The sequence below is a fragment of the Drosophila novamexicana genome, unplaced genomic scaffold, assembly GCF_003285875.2.
Source record: "Drosophila novamexicana strain 15010-1031.04,08,12 unplaced genomic scaffold, DnovRS2.1 tig00000193-arrow-pilon, whole genome shotgun sequence".
NCBI classification, from domain to species: domain Eukaryota; kingdom Metazoa; phylum Arthropoda; class Insecta; order Diptera; family Drosophilidae; genus Drosophila; species Drosophila novamexicana.
The window spans coordinates 7,970,614-7,991,073 of NW_020824787.1; the positions used below are offsets into that span (position 1 = coordinate 7,970,614).

Here is a 20,460-nt window from a genome sequence, read left to right on the forward strand (position 1 = left end):
CAAAGGCAAAGACTGATCCAAGGTTAAATTTGACAAATAAAATTGGAAAAGTTTAATATAGTATTGAAAAAAGATCGGCCTACAATGTCTTTTATTCAGCAAATAATTATATAAAATGGCTGAATTTAATTATACCCTGAACCCATTAAAAATGGGTATAAGGGTATATTGTATTGGTGCAAAATCCAAATGTATGTAACAGGCAGAAGGAAGCAACTCCGACCCTATAAAGTATATATATTCTTGATCAGCATAAATAGCCGAGTCGATCTAGCCATGTCTGTCTGTCTGTCCGTCCGTCCGTCCGTATGTATGAACGCAAGGATCTCAGAACCTTTAAGAGCTAGAGACTTGAAATTTTAGATGTAGATGCTTCTAGCTCCCGCGCAGATCGAGTTTGTTTCCGATAATCGATAACTTACTCCGTTTCCAAGCAATCGATACAAATCTATATCGATATCCTGTTTTTTGGGCAATTTTGGTAAATAATAAGAACTAGAGTCACCAAACTTGACATATAGCTTCTAAAATAGAATATATATATGCATTTGATGTTGGAAGAAGAGGGTTCAGGGTATCCCTCTAGCTCCCGACTAGAACCTCTTACTTGTTTTTATTTATTTTTAAGTAAATGAGAAGAATTATTTCAGACAGAATCCAAAGACTCGAAGGATAAATTGTAATATGAAGGCAAATAAAACTTTAAATTATTATTATTACAATTATTAATTTTACTTAATTTTGCACAGTGAATTAATTTTTTATTTTTACTTACATATTTTAAATAAATTGAGAGGTCTTTGGAAAGTTCGAATGGAGAAGAAATCTTTTAAAATATAAATAATTCTTTATTTAACAAACTAGTTTCAACTAAATTGATTAAATTACAAATTACCTCGACGTATAGAATTGTTCACTATTCACATATTCACATAGTTCAACATAATAATTTTCTTGTATGTTCTTAACGTATTTATAGAACGCAAGACGAAGGCGTCTGGTAAATTTATTTGCACAGAAATTGCTGAAAATTAACATTTTCTCCCGCAGTTCACACAAAGAATTTCCGAGCTGTTGGCAACTTTGCGTCAGCTAATTGTGAAAGTTATGAGCCGACTTTCACAGGGTAGGGTGGTGGTGGGTGGGAGGGGGTAGGGGCTGCGGGTGGTTGAGCAGGCGTCTGCAGAAAAAAATGCAGATGCCTCGCAGCGAGCTGGGAAAAGCCGTGTGAAAAATAGTGAGGGTAAAATGATAAATTCATAAAATGCTTCAAATGTTAAGCTATGCACAACAATGTCAGCTTAGAAATGGAAAGGCATGAGGCAATTATAACATAACTGGCAAATAGTTGGAAAAGCTTGAAATAATTTTCACGAAACAATCACAATTTTATTGCCTTAATGTGCATTTAATTATGGCATCTGCAATTTGCCGCATTCGTTTAGGCAGCTGACATTAGTTAGTCGGCCTAATTAATAGCTAGGCAAATGGCTTTTATCATGCACAAATTAGTTTCCTCTTATGGCCGTAAATGTCCATAATGAACTAAGCCAAACGCATTTAGTACACAAAATATCCGTTCGCATGCTAAACAATTCAATAAATGCCGCAGGCTGAAAATTGTTTTGTTAAATATTACACAAAAATTTGCATACATTTTATGCAACTCATAATCATAATTCTACACATTGTTGTGTGTATGCACACAGCTCCATTATTCAAGCTCGTTCAGCTGGTAATTGTTATTCCCTGAACCTATTGACAGTGGGCCAAAGTGCTACAATGCTTATGTGTACATTTATACAACAGGAAGAAGGCGAGTATATGTATGTGACGACTAGCCGAGTCGATTTAGCTCTGCCTGTCTTTAAGAAGACCAAAGACTTCAATTTTAAAATAAATATTCACATATACCAAACGCAGTACGAGCCTACAATTTATTTACGCGTTATATCCTTTCATTTTAATAATAAAATAAAATTGAATTTTGAGACTTAATTTGGTGTGGAGGCCTCTTATAGTAGAAGCTGAAAATTATATTTTTTTTTATACTTTTTTACATGTATTTCCATTTGAAAATACCCAAAACTCAAGCAATTTGATAGATGAAGTCTTGCGATTTGGCATGCACACGCGTTCATGTCATATTTAAGTGCTGAAAATTTCACTAAGATCGGACTGTAAATACCGAAGTTAATTAAGCATGCATTTCTTGTACATAGTATTACATGTGTGTGTGTGTGTGTTATTGTGTATGTGCGTGATTGTGTATGTATGCATACTATGAAGGTTATGGATGGGAATGCCAGCTTGGCGCTGCATTCAGGGTATCTTCTAGTCGAGCACGCCCAAACCGAGCACTCTTGTTTAATTTGTTGTTTTTTGGCGGACATTCACAAGCAATTGTAAACAATTACACTTAGCGAAACCCTTTATGTAAAGCCAAAGCCAGCTCGAGACCACAGAAACAACCAGAACAACAAAGGGGAAGAAGGGGCGACGAGGAGCTCCCAAAGCAGACATAATTGGTCTGTAAGCTGTCCAAGCGTAAAAGTTTCACCTGCTCGACACGTAGGCAATGCCCCAGACGCGCCTAATTAATTAATGTGCCTCATTAACGAATGTAACCGTAACTGTAACTGTAACTGTAACTGTAACGATAACTTTGGACACAAATCAAACGGCAAGCGCGTGCGTCCATTGCGCTTGGCCTAAACAACAAGACGACGGACAGGACTCAAACTGAGGCTGGGCATAAAAAGTTTGCCAAGTGAAATCTCGTGGACTCAAACTCATTAGGTAACTGCCTGCCAGATCTTACAGAAATCAGACGTTGTTAATAATGGTTAATTACGTGTTTAATTATGCATGAGCAACGCTCACACCCCACCCAGGCCCAAAACGGGCCCCTGTCGTGTCCCTTTTTGGCGCCTGATCCGAAGGCCCATGGCCGGTGTCGGCCCTTAGTTTACCCAACGGAAGCTGGCGCTCAAACTCTCGTTAATAAATTATGTAAATTGTAGGCGCAACAATCTCGTCTGCCATCTCTCTCACTCTGCCTGACTCTCTCTCGCTCTCTCTCTCTCTCTCTCTCTCTCTCTCTGTATATCTCTCTCTCTTTCTGGCAAATGGAAATTTATGCAAGAAGCAAGCTCAGTCGGGGCGCTAATGGCCTGGCAAGTGTCTTAAGCCCAAGCGGAAGTCAAGTCAACGCAGTTATGACTGCCTCCTGAAATGATTAAATTAAATGCAAATTAACATTCATTATTAAAATACTCAACAGCAAGTGGATCTGTTGCTTGGCTTGAGTCGCTTCTTCTTTTTCTTTTAATTTTTCTAGATGTACTTGATACTATTTATTTATTTTTCATTTTTATATTTATATTTATGTTTTTAAATTTATATTTTGATATTTTTTATTTCAATTTTTTTGGTTACATATTCCATTTCAATTTCCGTTAACATGTACACATGTCTGTCTGCGTCTGCTTCGAGTTCAATCAATAGCATTGCAATTGCGATTGTATTGTTTTCTGTGCTGCTATTTTAATTCGTTTATTCTCGCAATAAGACTCAATAATTGGTTTGGCTGTTATACTTAATACGTTTAATACTTTCCCCTAACTGTTTTCAATACACTAATTGACACAAAATTGTGTATTTAAAATATCTATATATATTTCTTATTTTAAACTTTTCTTGAAACTTTCTAAAGCAGAGCTGACTCAATTGAAACTTTTACTCTTGAGCGGGCAACCAGTTGACCTTCAAGTCTGTCGCCCACTTGCCCCCGTTTAAGTTTTCGGTCAACTTTCTTTGGTCAGCACTTTTTTTCTTTCTATTTTCTATCGCAGCCACAATGCCTTGGCGACATTTTTGAATATGACTTGGGAAACGAAACTAAAAAAATGTTTGTATAGAATGCAAAAAAAAATATTTAAATGCAAATAGTAATCAAAACTTCACGGCAAGCGAGCTTTCTATTTAATTTTAATTAGAAAAGTTTGCAACTTCAATTTTACTTTCTGTTTCGTGGTTTTTTTATGCTGCCGGTTTTTGACCGTCATTTTAGTAAAATAAGAGTTTACTTTCGCCAGCCAAGACGCTAAATAAAATGCAAGTACGAGTGCAATTCCGAATCGAAAGCGTCTTTTTTATGTTTACCTTAAATAATTGCAGAAATTTCTTAACGAAATGTATATACAGTTATATATTATTCGAATTAATCAATACAGTTTTTCTGAACTCTACTTCAGCTTATAAAGAATACATATTAGTATACATAGAATATCACTAAAGCAACATTAGCTGGATTACGGGGAAGTACTCGAAGTACTCAAAAACTACCCGAGAGTCTACCTAACTTTAGGAGTAATCGTTAACTTTTATAGGTCCCAAAATGTTCTCAAGGAGCAGGATTTTCATGTTGATTCTTATCTATCACAGCGAGAGTTATCGATGATTGGAAGTAAATTAACGAATGTTTCATTCCGAGCTTTGGCCGTTCTTCAGTCAAGTAATTCGAAATTGTCAGATATGAGAATTTAACTGTTGCGAACTTCACAATTTGGTTTCCTGCTTTGCTAAGTTGACCACTCGCATCAACACCTCATCAGCGACATGTTACACCCAGCGCGGAGTCATGAGAGTCAGCAGAGGAGAGCCTTTGTTTGTTTACGGGCCGATCGGGTGATGGCCCTGTCGGCGTCCTCAAGTGACGGAGCAGTAAAATTGCGCTTCCAAAATTGACAATACGTTGCCTGAATTGTAATCGTAGAGTGGGCCGCCTCGAGCTGGCAGCCCGCGGATGTGCAACTGTGCCCGGGGCCAACGTCAGCGATAACCGGCAATCGGCTGGCAAATTGGAATGTCCGTTGTCCGCTATCCGCTATCCGCTATCCGCTGTCCATTGTCCATCTGCCGCCTGCTCCTTCTGGTGGCCAAATCAAATAACAAATGATTGTCCGCGCTGCGAGTCGTGAGTGGGGAGTCCTGCGAGTGCGACGGCGACTGTGATTGGGCAGCGACTGATGAGTGCCAGCCACGCGAGAAAATCGAATGAAAACCCATTCTTTTTCGCGACATCCAACGAAATGGATTTATTATGTGGCCAACTGCAGTCAAATGTTTGCCTTGCATTTCCATACGTGCGGGGATTCGTGCACAAAACTGAATGTGCGGGTCCGTTTACAAAAATGTTGATATTTTCTTTGTGAGTCGACTTTAGTTAAATTAGCTTAACGTTGAATTTGAAAAAAAATAAAGCAAAATGGATTAATGTTGGAACTAAGAAGTTCGATTCAGAAATTCAACTGCACGCAGCGAGGATTTTTTTTGCCGTTCAACGGGGCTTAAAAATGGATTAAAGTTAGAAATTGGATGACGAACGGAATTTCCACTGAAATTCATATTTTATGATATGCAAGTTGAATTAAGGATTCTCGTCTGTATATTCCAATCGATATATTTTTTTCTGCTTGTAGCTGATAAAGTCTGCAATTTGCATAGTGCAGCTGGTGGTTGCCAGTTCAAATCCTAATTGTGAAATGTGCCTGAGGTGTAACTCCAAATACAGTGCGAAGAATAATGTGCTGTATCTGAAATATGTTTCATTCAAAGCTAACGCATTGTTCAGCTGCTGGTTGCTGGCTCGAATCCTAAAGTAACATCGTATGTCCCTGTTTGTATATAGATCGAAAAAACTATGCCAAATCGAAACTTAAAACACTTTATTGTTAATGTCAGGACTACTTTTGGCAAGACGGGGTAAGGTTTCCCTATATAACTAAGTATTTACATTATACGTTATATATGCCTATATTGAAGCAGAAAATGTTAAATAATTCCATGTGGTTCGTTTTTGTAGGAGTCCATATACATATTTATTTATCTGAAGACGTGAATTTTAGACAGCGTAATCTACTAGTCGAAAATTCGCCGTCATTTTTTATAGCGCTTAACTCATTTGGAAAGTGTGGGTAACAGAAGGAAATTCCGCCAAAAAATATCGCACATTTTTCAGCCTGCCCAGACTTGACTCCATAAAATTATCTATCTGTGCAGACAAACAGCGCAGACATGAGAAACGAGAATAGAAAAAGCCAGAAGTGTGCCCCACCGTACACCATGGAGATAAAAATGCAATAAAATTTCGACGGCGTCGTCTGATGGCGTTTTAGATGGTTGCGCACAGGCGGAGTGTAGCAGGGCGGGGCGGACAGGGTTACAAATGTCCCCGCTGTGTATTGTAATCACTCAGTTGAGTTCGCTTTTCTGGGGTCGCTATGCATGCGCCCCGTTTATCTAAAGTGTTTTGCTGAAGGGTTTCACCAGACAAAGAGAGAGAAAGAGCCAAGGCAGAGAAAGTAGAATCTAATGGAATACCCAAATGTAATCTTGTTTATGACGGGATATGACATGAAAAACTATTAAAGCTCAAGCATTTTAGTTAATTAGTTTGTACAGTAGATTCCAAGGTATTGCCATAATGAAAGATGAGCTAATGATGAGTATAGATTTTTTTTGCTTTTTATGAATCAAGCACTGCGACATCTTTTAATTATTCAGCTGCCCATCGATGTCAATTTTAACTACAAAATTGTTATTATATCCTTGTAGAGGGTACTTTAGTTTTGTCATGAAATGTGTAACGCGTTGAAGGAGACATTTCCGACCCTATAAAGTATATCATCATGTTCGTCTGTTTGTTTCTATAAACTAGTTTCTCGGTTTTAAGCTTTCGTCTTGTAACTTTGCATAGGTTAAATTTTCAGCTTGTCTCATATTTCATTTATTTATTTTTGTTTAATTATATTTATTTGCATTTGTGTATTTAACGATTATTTTTAATATTATTACCATTATTAAAATTCATAACATACTAAATATTATTGCATAAGCAAATGTTTCTTTGTTTTATACCTACCCTAGTTGAGCCTAATTCTTGCAGACAAATGCAATTTAACTTTTTGTCACACTTTAGTTTAAGTTTCGTTTTTATTGTGAAAAGTTACCATTTTAACATATTTTACAATATTATTTATATTTTATTTATTTATTTTAAACTTATTTTTATTATGTTTATATATATTTTATATATTTATATATTCTTTATATTTGTTTTATTTTATTATTATTATATTATTTTTATTTGTTTTTTATTTGATCTTAAATGAATGCCTTCCAGCTCAAGTTAGTTACATATGAGTATAGATGTGAATAACACCTTCTGGGTATGCTCTTGCTTACCCTAGAAAGCCAAGCTCCACATATTTGTGCTTCTTCCAGCTGGCAGTCGCATAAAATAAATTCTGGTAAACATGCGGCACACGTTTTGGCTTAAAGAGCTGCCGCCTAATGTTCTAACCATTGGCAGTCGCTATTTAGTTGAAAGTGCAGTTAAGCAACAGTTTTAGGAGTCGCTAGCGCCACAGGGCGATAAGCGCTGTCGTTTATAATGACAGCCAACTTGCAACTCGTTCAGGGTGAGAGGGGTGGCAAGTTGCAACCCTTGCCAGAAGTGAGTTGTCTGGACCATGTGCTGGCCTCATCCATATAGCTGACATGTGCTCTGTGTGCGCTGGCTAATTTAATTAAAATCAACTTAAAGCAGCCCGCGGCAGCCGATGCCGACAGGCGTTGTGTGGCATGCGGCATGCAGCATGCAACATGCAACATCCACTTGCCTTTGCCCCAGGCCAATATTTTACGCTTTTAATTTGTTAATTCATTTTCTAGCTGCATAGCGGGTGTGAGAGAGAGAGAGAGAGAGAGGGGTGGAGGTGGCGATGTGGGCAGATTGCCGCAGCTTGGCTTTACGTCTGCAACAAGTGCAACAAGCCACTGTGCAGCTGCCACACATGGATACTCGCACACACACACACACACACACATAGTCACCCACCCAGCTACACACTCGGCATTTGATTTCGTTTGTTTTAACTGCTTTCACTTTTCTATTTACTCTTTCTGTGCGCCATCTGAAGTGAAAAATGGCCAAACGTTGTTTATTTGTGCAGCTAATGGCGCCTCGCACACACACACACACACACACCCACACACACACACACACATGCACACACACTCGCAGGCGCACCTGTTAGCGCTTTATATTTAATACTGTCTACTTGCAGGCGCCTCGTGTCTTAATAAAATCGTTGCCTTCTTTTTTTATGCGACCCACGCGTAATAAATTTTATATTTTTTGATAGTCGTATAAATTTTGATATATTAAGCGTGTAAACTGACGGAACACATCATCAGCACAGCCAACTACGAGTCTGCGTTTTAAGAAGGAAAAGATGGAAATGATTTCCTTCCTGCCTTTAGCAGGCCCATAAATTTGCTGAGAAAACCTTTTGCAATTTACGCATCTGCTCTGGCGTCGCAATGTTACTTCCCTACATTTTGTTCAAGCGGAGCATAGTAATATGTTAATGCAGAATTCTGCTAACTTGGCATAATTTTATTTTTATATCAGATTTAAAGATGTTAATAGCCTTCGTGACAATTTTGTTGGTAGAACATAGAGTGGGATTTTCTTCCTCGTGTCGCAAGAAATATAGCTTCAAATAATTTTCATCTCATTTAAGTATGAGCAGATGCTGAGCATCGGTCTAACAAGTGTAAGGTTGCTGGTTCAAATCTTATAGCAATTATCTCTTTTCTTGTTTGTTATAATTTTTTACAATTGCGTTGATTTGTTCTCATATTAATTTTGAATAATGTATGAAAAGAGGCTGAGCGTCGGACTGGCAAGCGTGAGGTTGCTGGTTCAAATCGGTACTCTATTTTCATATTTATTATTTAGTTTCCTTATTAAATTGTGTTATTTTGGATGAATAGGAAAAGTTACTTCGAGCGTCGGACTAACAAGCGATACGTGGTTGGTTCAAATCCCGTAGACATTATATATTCTTTTCAATACGTATTTAATGTGATATTATTCAGTTAAATTAAGTAATTTTTGATTAAATATGACCCTTATCTTTTCGGATAGGGCATTTTAACTTCGCCGTAGGTCTTTTATTTTTAATACCCGGTGTATTAAATTAAATTTCATTTGCTGCATACGGTTCAGGTTCAGAGCCAGGCCTGAGACACACCATGTGGTATGGAACATAATTTTTTATTTGTCTAAAGCAGACAGCAACGCAGGCTGCTCAGCATGGTGTTTATTCAGAATCTGGTGCACACAGGTTTTGACTTCAGAAGATTTTTAATGCAACTTTAAGCAGATTACAATGCGAAAATCTCTGCAATTGAATGTATGCATTTCCAAGTGGAAATGTCAGAAATGCTTCGCAGTGCAAATCAAATTCCAGCTAATGGATAAGCAGTTGTCTGTGCGCTCGGGCTCGGTTGTCTGCCGACCAGAGTTGGCCTGAATGTTGGCCATGATGTGGCAGCTATGTGCGCAAAATCCACAAACAATTGACCCGCTGCAGACATCATCTCAAGCTGGAGTTGTGCAGCGCATTTATAGGGACTCGGATATGTTCAATGTTTTTATTTCGTCTTTCATTTTTATTTTTTAGCTCAGTTTTTTCATGTTGTTTTGCTTCACAATCGTTTGCCTTTCCATTTGCTATCGACCGATTTGTTTTTGCACCACAGACAATCACGGCAGATTTCTTTAGGTTTTCCACAGAAGCTGGTCAAAGCAGCTTTGGATCGAATGCCTCATGACGAAACTGTGTTTTCAAAGTACTGTCGAAATATCTGAAACAAAGAGTTATGAATAGTTTTTGGGTGGGCTTAAGGTTTATTCATTAGGCTGCAGACATTTAAATCTGCTGCCCAGCTACGCAGGCTTGGCTTTAAAGCTTCAAACACAGCACATTTTTAGCTATAATCAATTATTGTTTACTTATTTTTAAATGATGATTAGCATAAATTTGTTTGAAATAGAATATTTTTATTTTGAATATAAAATATATAAAAAATGCAAGCATTCAGATTCAGATAAATAGTATAATAACAAGGCAATAATTTAAATTAAATAAATATTAGTATAAAAACAAAATAACATACATTTATTATTATTAAATCTTTTTTTAGATTCAAGTTTTTGAAAGATTGAAAAATTACGCTCGAGCATAAAATGCATTATAAAAAGCATATTACCCGGCCTTGCCCGTGCCAGATTGGCTACTTAAATTTATATTATCATCCTATAATCCAACCCATTTCTCGCCCTTGGGAACACGCTTTTGCACCTTTAAATTTGATTTTCTATACGTATTCATATTATCATATATACAGCTTTGAAAATATCTCTGCTCGAACTTATCTAAAGCCCTTTGCCTCTTTTCCACCCGAGGCGGTGGACTTACTGAAAAGTGTGAAAAGTTTATAAACAGCTTTTAAGTTTAGTTTAAAGCGGTTGGAATGATAACCAAAAAGCTTCAAAGAACCTTTTCCGCTTATTTTTCAGGGATCCGCGTGGATTTTGTTTTAAACCAAATCTCAGCTCTTATGATTTTTATGTGTTTATGTCTGCTGCACCTGCGATTCGATGCTCCATAAATCGACCTCTAGTGCTTCCCAATTGAAGCTTGCAATAAAACAATAATCAACTTAGTCGCCCATTGTTTTGTTTTTCACGTGCAGAATTTTCTCATGCTCGCTAAGCGGCTTACGTTCCTCGAACTAAGCCACAGAAATTGACTTGTTTATCCGAACAAAACCAAAATATAAAAAGAAGTAAAAACCGCACACCGAAGTTTAGATACCCTGATAGACATATGGCTGTGAAATGCTTTGCTGGCAAAGCTTTGATTCATATGAATATATAGGCAACTTGGCTTTGGGCAGGGTATGGAAAATAAAAACCAATACAAATGATTAATGCGTGCCACGTCAGCCCAAAATATGTGCGTTGTCTGCACACCCATTGCCATGGTTAGATGGCCGGGCTGGCAGGGGGCGTGGCTGCTGGATAGTGCCCAGTGCAAAATGGGGCCATACGAAGGAAAGTTGGCTAACTTATATGCTGATTATAGCCAACATTGGCCGCAAGTTATTATCAAATGTCTCCCTCGAGTAATATATATCTGTGGCCATACAAAACACAACAGTTCAAAGGGGAATGAGAGGCGTTTTCGCCCTCGGCCCTATCCCTTCTGACCTCGGGGCGTTGCAGCGTTTAACACAATAATCGAATATTCTACTCGGGCTAGTTCTCAAGCCTTTGTCTGTGTGTGTGTATGTGTGTGGGGGGTGGCTAATATTTTTATGGAGCACGCCCACTTTTTGTTTTTGTTGACCGAATCGGACAAGGAGCCAAACAAGTGCCGTTAAACGAGCTTGTTAATCATGTTCATGTTCATGTTCATTTGTTGTTTGTGTGCGTGATTTATGCTTATTTATATATTATTAACTTAGGCATAGCTACAACATTTGTTAACTAAAGTGAAGGGTGTGGGATTTTTTCCGGGTTTTTTTTGATATATGGTCCTAGTTATATTTATGCTACTTTAGCTTCATGTGACACTTGATAATAGGGGAGAATGGGCAGGAGTCATACTCTAAAGAGTGCAAATAATTATTTGTAGTTTATTTGAAACCAAAGAGTATTATCTTAAATTAAGTCTCGATTCGAACTTGCAACAATTAGTTGATTTGATTTCCTAAGACAAATTATCTTGCAGCTCGAATCACAATCGCCTTGTCTTTGTATGCACATCAATTAAATACGCATTAATAGCTCGACAGACACCTATGCAACATACTCAGCATTCAATCGAATCGTATCCACTTGCAGTTCCCATTCAATGGCAAATACCTTGCCAAGCTTCGCTGACGTGAATGCTCGCGGTTGTAAGTTGACGTGGATAGTTCATGATTTTTGCTGACCAAGCGAGCGAACTCAATCAGATTTCAGGCTTTCAGGGTTTCAGGGTTTCAGCTTTTGGCTTTCAGCACTCGACGCGGCTGGCACTTAATTAACGCATTTAATCCAATTAAAATGTCATGTCTCATTAATACGCATTAAATGCGAAATGTTGTGCAATTAAATAAATGCACTTAAATCGACATATCAATGCCAAATAAGCCTTCAACAAACCGATGGCTAGGGGGTTGCGGGCGGCTGCTGCAGAAGTCACTGAGCCCGCAAAATGCACACGCTGTGCTGAACATCAATGAACAATTAAATAACATGGCGCATTATACAAGCAGCTTCGCATGTTAACCCCAATATTAAGCCCAGAAACCCCAGCCCCAGCTGCAGCCCAATACCAATGCTCTTCATTTCATCTTGGGCTTATTAACATAATCGCCTGTGTCAACGCATTGGCATTTCCCCTTTGGCAGTGGCTAATTAAATGTGGCAATAATGCATACACTCCCACACACTCCCACTCCCACACACACACACAGACTCTCTCACACACATACAGCTACACACACTTCACCTTTATTGCTGCTCATACTTTAACAGCGTCGTGTCGCAAGTGTCCTGCAAAATATGCAACTCTCTCAATTAACAAGACTCGTTTACAAGACCTATTGAATGTACAAATTAATTGGTCCGCTTGTTAAATGTTTGCCAATTGGCAACAGCTGCTAAAGAAACCATTCAGGCACTCAATTAAAAAGAAACCCTCAATAAAAAAGAAAAAAAATGAATATTTGAAGCTCAAGCGTCGTTAAAAGGACTTAAATAGCTCTTAAGTTAAATGAGGTATACTAAATAAAATTGAATCGTAAATTAATATAAATTAGCTGATAAAAAAGCAAATGATACGAAAATTGAATTTATATTTATTTAATTAACATTTTTTGCTAGCTCAAATGGCATCAAACAAAACTTAAGTACATAATAAGTTAAATGAGACATACCAAATAACATGTTCTAAAATCTCATAAATGGTTTTTGACCAATCGTTCCTATGGCAGATATATGATATAGTGGACGGACAGACGGACATGGATATATCGACCCGGCTGTTGATACTGATCAAGAATATATATATACTTTATGGGGTCGGAGATGTCTCCTTCTATGCGTTTCACGACGATGAATAAAAATCAAATAAATTAAAGTAACAATAAAATTAAGACAGGGAAACTTAAAGTTATTAGTTAGCCGCACAAAAATAAGACAAATAAGTTACGTATTTTTTTTTTTTTTTTTTTTTTTTTTTTTGACCATCCTTATTTTATTTATCTTCACTATGCCTTGGGAATATATTTCATATTTGACTTATTTCAATGTAAGGTTGAGAGTAGATCGAGAATGTGTTATCCTTTAAGTTTTCTGCTACTGCTTCATTATTATCTTCTGGATTGCTTGTTATTTGTGAATTAATGTAATTTTTATCAACTTTATTTATGTCCTCTTTTACATAGGGAACATTTCTAGTTATTTGTGTATGCCTGCATTAGATGATTATTTAAAATAAGTTTAAATTTGGAAGCTTGTTGCATTCCTTCTGCATGCAGTAATTCAATGCGAATGCTCCGAATCCCATGAGTTATTCTTTCTTAGAGATATATTCCTTTCGCTCGGTTCCCCGAAAGCCCCGAAAAGACATAAACCAATATACATATAAATGCACACGTCAAATAAACTTCACAAATTGGCAAAATGACAGTAAATAGAAAAAACACAACTGTGTTGGCCAATAAAATTTTGTCGCTTTTGGCTGGGCAGCCAAGCTACTTTAACAGTTACGTCGTCTTATTGGCCACCTTGCTTATAATTTTGTGGCCAAGACTGGGGCCGCTTCGCGGTTTTCTCCTTTGTTGGGCTTCAACCTTGTTGTTGTTGTTGTTGGCTTTTGCTGTGGTCGCTTGCACGGCAAATGATTGCATCACAAATTGACAATTTTGAAGTGGCAGAGAAAATCATGCAATTTTCCCATTTGACACCTCAAATGCTAGTTGACTTCCAGGCACGCCCCTTTCAGTCCACTTCAGACCCCTCCAGCTGCAGCGCGCTTTCTATCATTTTACTGTTGCTCGTGTTGCTCTTGAGTTTTCCCCCAGCTGTAGGAAAATTTTATAGCAGCCGCAAGTTTTTTAATTAGCTGCCGCACATTTTCTTGACATTTCCACTTGCTGCCATTGTCATCATCATTGTCAGGCCAGTAAATTGGGGGCGTGGCTGCTCGAGCAAGCCCTCTGCTCCTGCGTTTCGAGTGCTAATTGCGTTTTCTGCTGTGTTTTTTGGTACTGATTTTGAACTTTGAGGTTTTATGCCATAAATGCAATTAGCACAAACTTTTGCCATGAAAATGTTAATGGGGTTTTGCAGTTATTGTAGCCCAACCCTACGCGCCCCACCCCACCCTTGTTCCGCTGCCACCTTCAAGCAGCCCCTAAGCCAATCACTTTTAAAGCAAGCCAACCGAATCTCTTAATTAAATTAAATTTATATCATGGTCAGTCATTTTTTGGCAGGACCGACAGTAGCCAAAATCAACATTGAATGTGTGTAACTCATGCAAGTAAACACACACACACACACACACACACACACACATCTACATGGAATTTGTGCGCAAATATTTGTAAAGCGTGTTCATCATCCTGTTGACAAGGTCGTTTACAAAATAAATTCACTAAACAAAATGTTTTCACTGGATTTAATTTGTTTATGCTAACGAAAGGTCAAACCAGAACTGGGAGTGCCACCGCCCACTCGTGCATGTGTTCCCTGCTGTTGTTGTGATTACAATCTGGCTACATGTGATTACAAATTAGCTTTTAATATATTTTAGTTTAGCTATAACAGCTGCGTAATGCTAGCAGCTCTTCACACAATTCTACAATCGCACATTAGCTTTATTTTAACCCGAATTCTCGCTTAAGAATTAAAATAAAAGTTAGTAAAAATAAAAACATATTTCTTCAATTTGGGTTAGTTTATTAAATAATTTACATTTTTATATTATTTTTCATGAATGAGCAGAAAAATCGACAAAGGATGTCATTTTATGATTGTTTAACAAATCGCTTTTCAGGCTTTCAAGTTTCTCTCTTTTATTTTAACATTCACATTAGCTTCTGAACTTTTTTTCGTGGCTAAAACTAATGTGAAAAGTTATATAGAAACCTTTGTCCTAGTTTGTCCTTAAGCTTTAATTTGAGTTAACAAAATAAAGAGTTAAATATTATACCAGTTAAATTACGGAATTTATATAAAGTTTATGGAGTTGCATTATTAAATAAATAATTAAATAATTGTAGCTTTGCTAAAGAGAAATTCTGAAAATAATAGCCCTTACATTTATTGCTGCTATTCGTTAGATACGTTTTATTGCATTTATGTAAAATGTTACTTTGTCTTGACATTAGTTGCATATTGATGAACTTGGCCATTAAGCGATTAGCTATTGAATTGCAATTTCCCGAGAATCTCAATTTGAATTCGCACACAAAGAACTTCCATGTGAAAGATGTTCATTTGGAAAATATCGAATTGCAGTTGCTTGAGCTTCGGTTACATTGAGGATTTACGCATCACCTTGAGCTGAATCAACAGCAATTGCTAAGACTTAAGAGCAACAGATAATAAGTCCAGACACCTAACAGGTGAAAAGTGGAAACCCATTGAGCTCAATCAGCTTTCAGCGCTCGAAAGACTGCAGCCGGAGCAAGAGCCACAGCCACAGCCGCAAGTTTATTTGCTCGTTCAGCTCAATCACAGATCAAATAGCTAAGAAAAAGTGCTGCTGGGAAAAACACCTGGCAAACAATTTGAACTACGCTCAACCTTTGAACTGCAAACAACGCGAGCAAACGATGTTCCAGCCAGACAATTGTCGGAGTCGGGGTCTGCGGGGGTGCCAAAAGTGCCAGCCAATACAAATTGCCCCAGTCAAAGGTAAAGATGGGCTAAGGGTGGCGAATAGTATGGATTGTTAGTCTAAGCTGAATTGTCTTCGCCCTTTGTTTTTCGTACAAACAATTTGGCAAATCACAGCCGCAGCAAATTGCAGATTGAACTTCGGCTCAAAGCTGGCAGAAAGAAATGCATATGCATAACTTTTGGCCAAGTCGGCTCCAACCTCACCTCGCCTAGGTAAAGCTCACGAGCACTAGAGTTAATGCAATTTTATGTGCGCTTTTGATTTCCCAATTGGATTTGCCACATAATTCACTGAATCTTCGAGTTCAAATTCAGCCACTCGCATTCGACTTTATAAAAGTAAAAGGTATTAATTGAATTGAATTTATGCATTGAACACCGCTCTAACAAAATTTGGTATGCTCATCGAATGTGACCATAAAGGGTATATTGTTTTCTTGCTAATTTATGTCCTGTGCAGAACATGCCCATAAATATCGATTTTCATATTTCATAACTCGGTATTTTAAGAGAAAAGTACACAAAATTTGGCATATAGGCTCTCGTAAAGTATACACAGATCTTCAATCCTGCGCTGGACGAGCTTACCTCTTTTACAATGCATCGATAAATATCCATTTTCATATTTCGATAACTCCGGGATTTTAAGATATAGATACTCCTAATGTGGCATATAGACTCTCGTTAAGTTTTCACTGATTCAGAATAATTCCTATTTTGGATAACTCCCCCGTTCCGCTCAAAATTGTATAAAACGCGCTTTTCAAGCCTTCGATTTGTCTGTTTACATAAACTTGAATGCCATGTTGAAGCTCTGAGAATTTCATTAAGAGTTGACCACAAACAACGAGGTTATTTAACAACATATTTTTCATAGTTTGGGATAAAGAAAAGAAGGAGCACAGACAGCGTACACTACGCATCTGTTTATATGTTTGGCTCGAATGAAGGAAAGTCCCCGAATTGCCACGATATAGCCTAGTCAAGCATGCCCGATTAGCGCACACCTTTGTGTTGTATTTCATTTTTGACTTTGACTTATGTTCGACGACTATGTAAAGCTGTCTGCATAGCTGCCAACAATTTGGGCCCATTGATGGGCCCGAAATATGATTTAAACAACTGCCACGCTCTGAATGACAGGCAAAACAACTCGGTGCAGTCAGGCGAGGCGCATTGACAAGTGTAACATGTGCCAGGCGTTGCCAGACATGAATAAATTACTAAATAAATACCATAAATTTGTATGCATATAATATTATATTTTTAGTTGTTGACGTTGCCCGTTGCCCGTTGCCAGGCACGAGGCGCCCAAAAGTTATGCAGCGTCAACTTGTGGAGCTGTCGCGGGGTCTGCGTTGTCTGCCTGGGTAATAAACTGGCACTTGTTACGTCTATATAACTATATATGGCAATCTTCAGCTGCTGCTGCTGCTGCTGACGCCTCATCCTTTCAGTTCAATCAACTTTTACTTGCCAATACTTTGGCTCGTTTGGGACAACATCTAACTGACGGCAGCTGCTGCCAAGGAGCAACTTTTCGCTGATGAAATGCGAAAAAGAAACAAACTGTTTTTGCACCTTTAAAAGCTCAGTTGAAGACGCAGCCAGGCAGACATGAGGTTATTGCATATACTCGGATGCAAACATTTTCGCATGCAATTGCCAAATGTAATTAGTTTTGCATCTCACGAGTCGTCCAATTTGCATGTCTGACTGTATTTTGGCCCGACAGACATTGTAATGCAGACGCATTCACAATAACTTTGAGTACATTTGAGTATTTAATTAATTGTGAACTGTGTGGTTGTGGTTAACTTTATTAAATCTAACTGCTAGACTCAGGTTGGGCAAAGTTTGAATTGAGTTTCTGATAAAAATTAGTTATATGAGTTATGATAATGGGTAAAAAACATGTTTTTATGGAATTTGTGAAGCATAATTTTTAATAGAAGGTAAGAGAAATTAGTTTTATCACGAAAAAGCTTTTCCTCTAGATCATCAGGGCTTAAAATCTACTTTATAAAACTGCTCTCAAATATATACGAAAAGATATCTAGACAGATCTGCGATATTTATCGTTTTAATGAAAAGAGAGGAGTTATTGATAGCTTAGTAATAATATTGATAGTCCACGAATCTGCATCCGTCTGACAAGCAGATATCAGCCTGATCAAGATATATCTGCTCTATGCAAATTTTGAATCTTACTTCGCCTTCTAATAAACACAAATGCATAACAGATTTAAGGTTTATTGCATTGTAGTCGCGTACTGCACTCAATTGAATGAAAGGTGTGCCTCCAGTTTGCATATAAAATGAACTGCCAATTGATATGCGGAGGGGTTATTGAAAGTGTTTATTATTGAGTATGAATCGGCGCTGAGAAAAACAATAAAATCATAAGTTAAAGCTTCATTGACGCGGCTCAAAGTCCAGCCAAATGCCGCCCTTCAAAGTGGTTATAAAGGCTGCGGGATCATAAAGATTGTCCGTGCGGGTCTTGGGATTGACACGAACATTGAACTTGGTTAGCACCTCGACAATGGCGCCCTTGATCTGTGTCATGGCAAAACGCATGCCTGGAATAATTAAAAATATAATAAGAGTAGAGAACAAGTAAAGTATGTTTCATATTAGGCTGGACTTCTCACCTATGCAAACGCGCGGGCCATCGCCGAAGCCCATGAAGACACCCTGCTCGCGATACATTTTGGCGGCATCGGGCTGCATGAAACGATCGGGCTGGAAAACCTGGGGATTGGGGAAGTATTCCTCGTCCAGCATGAAACAGTAATGCGGCACAACCACAGTGGTGCCGCGCTCCACAATGAAATTCTCCCCATTCTTGTTGGTCAACTCCAGCGGCTCAGTGCACAATTTGATGGACATAAAGCCGGGTGGAAAGATGCGTATGGATTCTGCGAATGCAGCACTAATGTCTTAGTCATAAATACGAATTGGCTTAAGCTCGCAACTCACCCTGCACACAGGCATCCAGAAAGGGCAGCTCATTTAACTTGTCAAAATCAATGACGCCCTTGGCATTGAGATGGGCCTCCAGTTCATCCCGCAAACGCTGCTGCACCTGCTCATCCCGTGCCAGCAGCAGCAGCATGTGGCTTATGACTGTCGCCGTCGTCTCGAATCCATCCAGCAGAAAAGTCATTGTGTTGGCGGTCAATTGGCGTGTGTTCAGATGCCTTTTGCTGCCCAACTGCAGTATATAGTCGAGGAAGTCGACGCGCTCGAACTGCTTGCCGGCAGCCTGTTGGCCACGTCGTGCGTCTATTGCGCTCTGCATCACGTCCACAAAGAAGTTCTCAATGCGCCGCGACACAAAGCGCAGCTTGAAGACATGTCGCAGAGCCGGCAAAGTGTTGACCAGCGCAAAGTACACAACGAAGGTCCAGGGCTGAGTGAACAGTTCCTTAATGTAGGCCAAAATTGGTGTGGGCTTGTCCGTGAAGCTCTCGGCCTTCAGGCCAAGCACGCAGTCGGTGACCATTTCAGAGGTGAAGCGCAGGCTCATCTGCCAAAGCAACGTAATATTTTCACTTAGATATACTCGCTTTTATTTCGCTTAATACTCACATCCTTGGCCTCGATGCCGCCTGGTGCAGCCAGGCGGATTTGCTTGCGCAGCCACTCGGTCAACTTTTGGCACACCTCTATGGTCACCGGGTAGACAGTTTTGATCTAGAAATGCCAGGTGAATAATAAAAAATGTTAAGCAACATTTCAAAGTGCAGGTGAATTTTAACTAGCGGTCCGACTAGTTGTAAAAAGCAATCCATTATATATATCGTTATATCACTTACTCGACCCATGGTCAATCCGGGCGTAATGTCCGCTCGCCGCTGTTTCCACTCCTCGCCGACCAGGGCGAACGGATTGTTGGCAAATATAAAATCGGACTTCTCATCCACCATTTGGGATATTTCGTTATCATGGAAGTGCTTGAAATCCGATACAAAGACGCGTCGTGCCAGCTGCGGGTTGATCACCAGAAGCTGCGGACTGCGTGACCCATAGATGCCGACCGCATCGTATTGCTGCTTGTATTGCCTTTGGTTGGGCAATAAATCGAATTATCTGATGTTAGCTTCATATGGACAGACTCTTTACCGATATATTTCATCGAGATCGTAGATCGCATGTCGCTTCATATTATACATGTGCGGATAATTGCCAATGAAGATACGCGGTGCCGGACCCGGAACCTTGCGCTTGCGCCAGTATCCAAAATTCCAGGTCATGAATATATAGAAGAGCACCGCCAGCAGCAGCAGCAAGGTCAAAGTAATTTCAAGCATGATTACGCGTTGATGATGTCGCTCGAATAACCACTTAAAAACTGACTGTAGCTCGGCAATTCCTCGACTACTTGTACCAGGCCCCTAACAGACAGGGCCACGAGCTTTCAGAGAGCATTTCTCTGATTAGATTTGCTCAATTGCCCCCGTATGAATATATCTTTTAAGCATCAAACGTACATTTCATTGAGTATATAAATATTATAGACGTTGATAAAGCTTATCATCGCCCAGCGGCAACTTGCCACACACACGATTATTTGTTTACAATACTCTTCCGAAATTATTTTGACCACTATTCGTTTTGTGTTCTCTATTCGTTTGGTT

At 38.8% G+C, this 20,460-nt stretch overlaps 1 protein-coding gene across 1 annotated transcript; it reads right to left on the minus strand.

Moving 5' to 3' along the window:
- Positions 1-18,153: 18,153 nt before the first annotated feature.
- On the minus strand, positions 18,154-20,133 carry LOC115758561 (probable cytochrome P450 28a5). Its single transcript, XM_030699269.1, has 6 exons — positions 19,946-20,133; positions 19,639-19,885; positions 19,412-19,516; positions 18,800-19,349; positions 18,472-18,738; positions 18,154-18,399 (listed from the first exon to the last, which is right to left on the minus strand). Exons 1-6 carry the CDS (start codon positions 20,131-20,133, stop codon positions 18,233-18,235), a joined length of 1,524 nt encoding a protein of 507 aa, XP_030555129.1. The 3' UTR covers positions 18,154-18,232.
- Positions 20,134-20,460: the final 327 nt, after the last annotated feature.

Excerpts from the sequence above, each read along its gene's own strand:
- LOC115758561 (XM_030699269.1), bottom strand. The coding sequence starts at position 20,133 with ATGCTTGAAATTACTTTGACCTTGCTGCTGCTGCTGGCGGTGCTCTTC. Across the intron at positions 19,517-19,638 it reads CCGGATTGACCATGGGTCGA|ATCAAAACTGTCTACCCGGT; the intron begins GTAAGTGATATA and ends TGGCATTTCTAG. Across the intron at positions 18,400-18,471 it reads TGGCCCGCGCGTTTGCATAG|GCATGCGTTTTGCCATGACA; the intron begins GTGAGAAGTCCA and ends TAATTATTCCAG.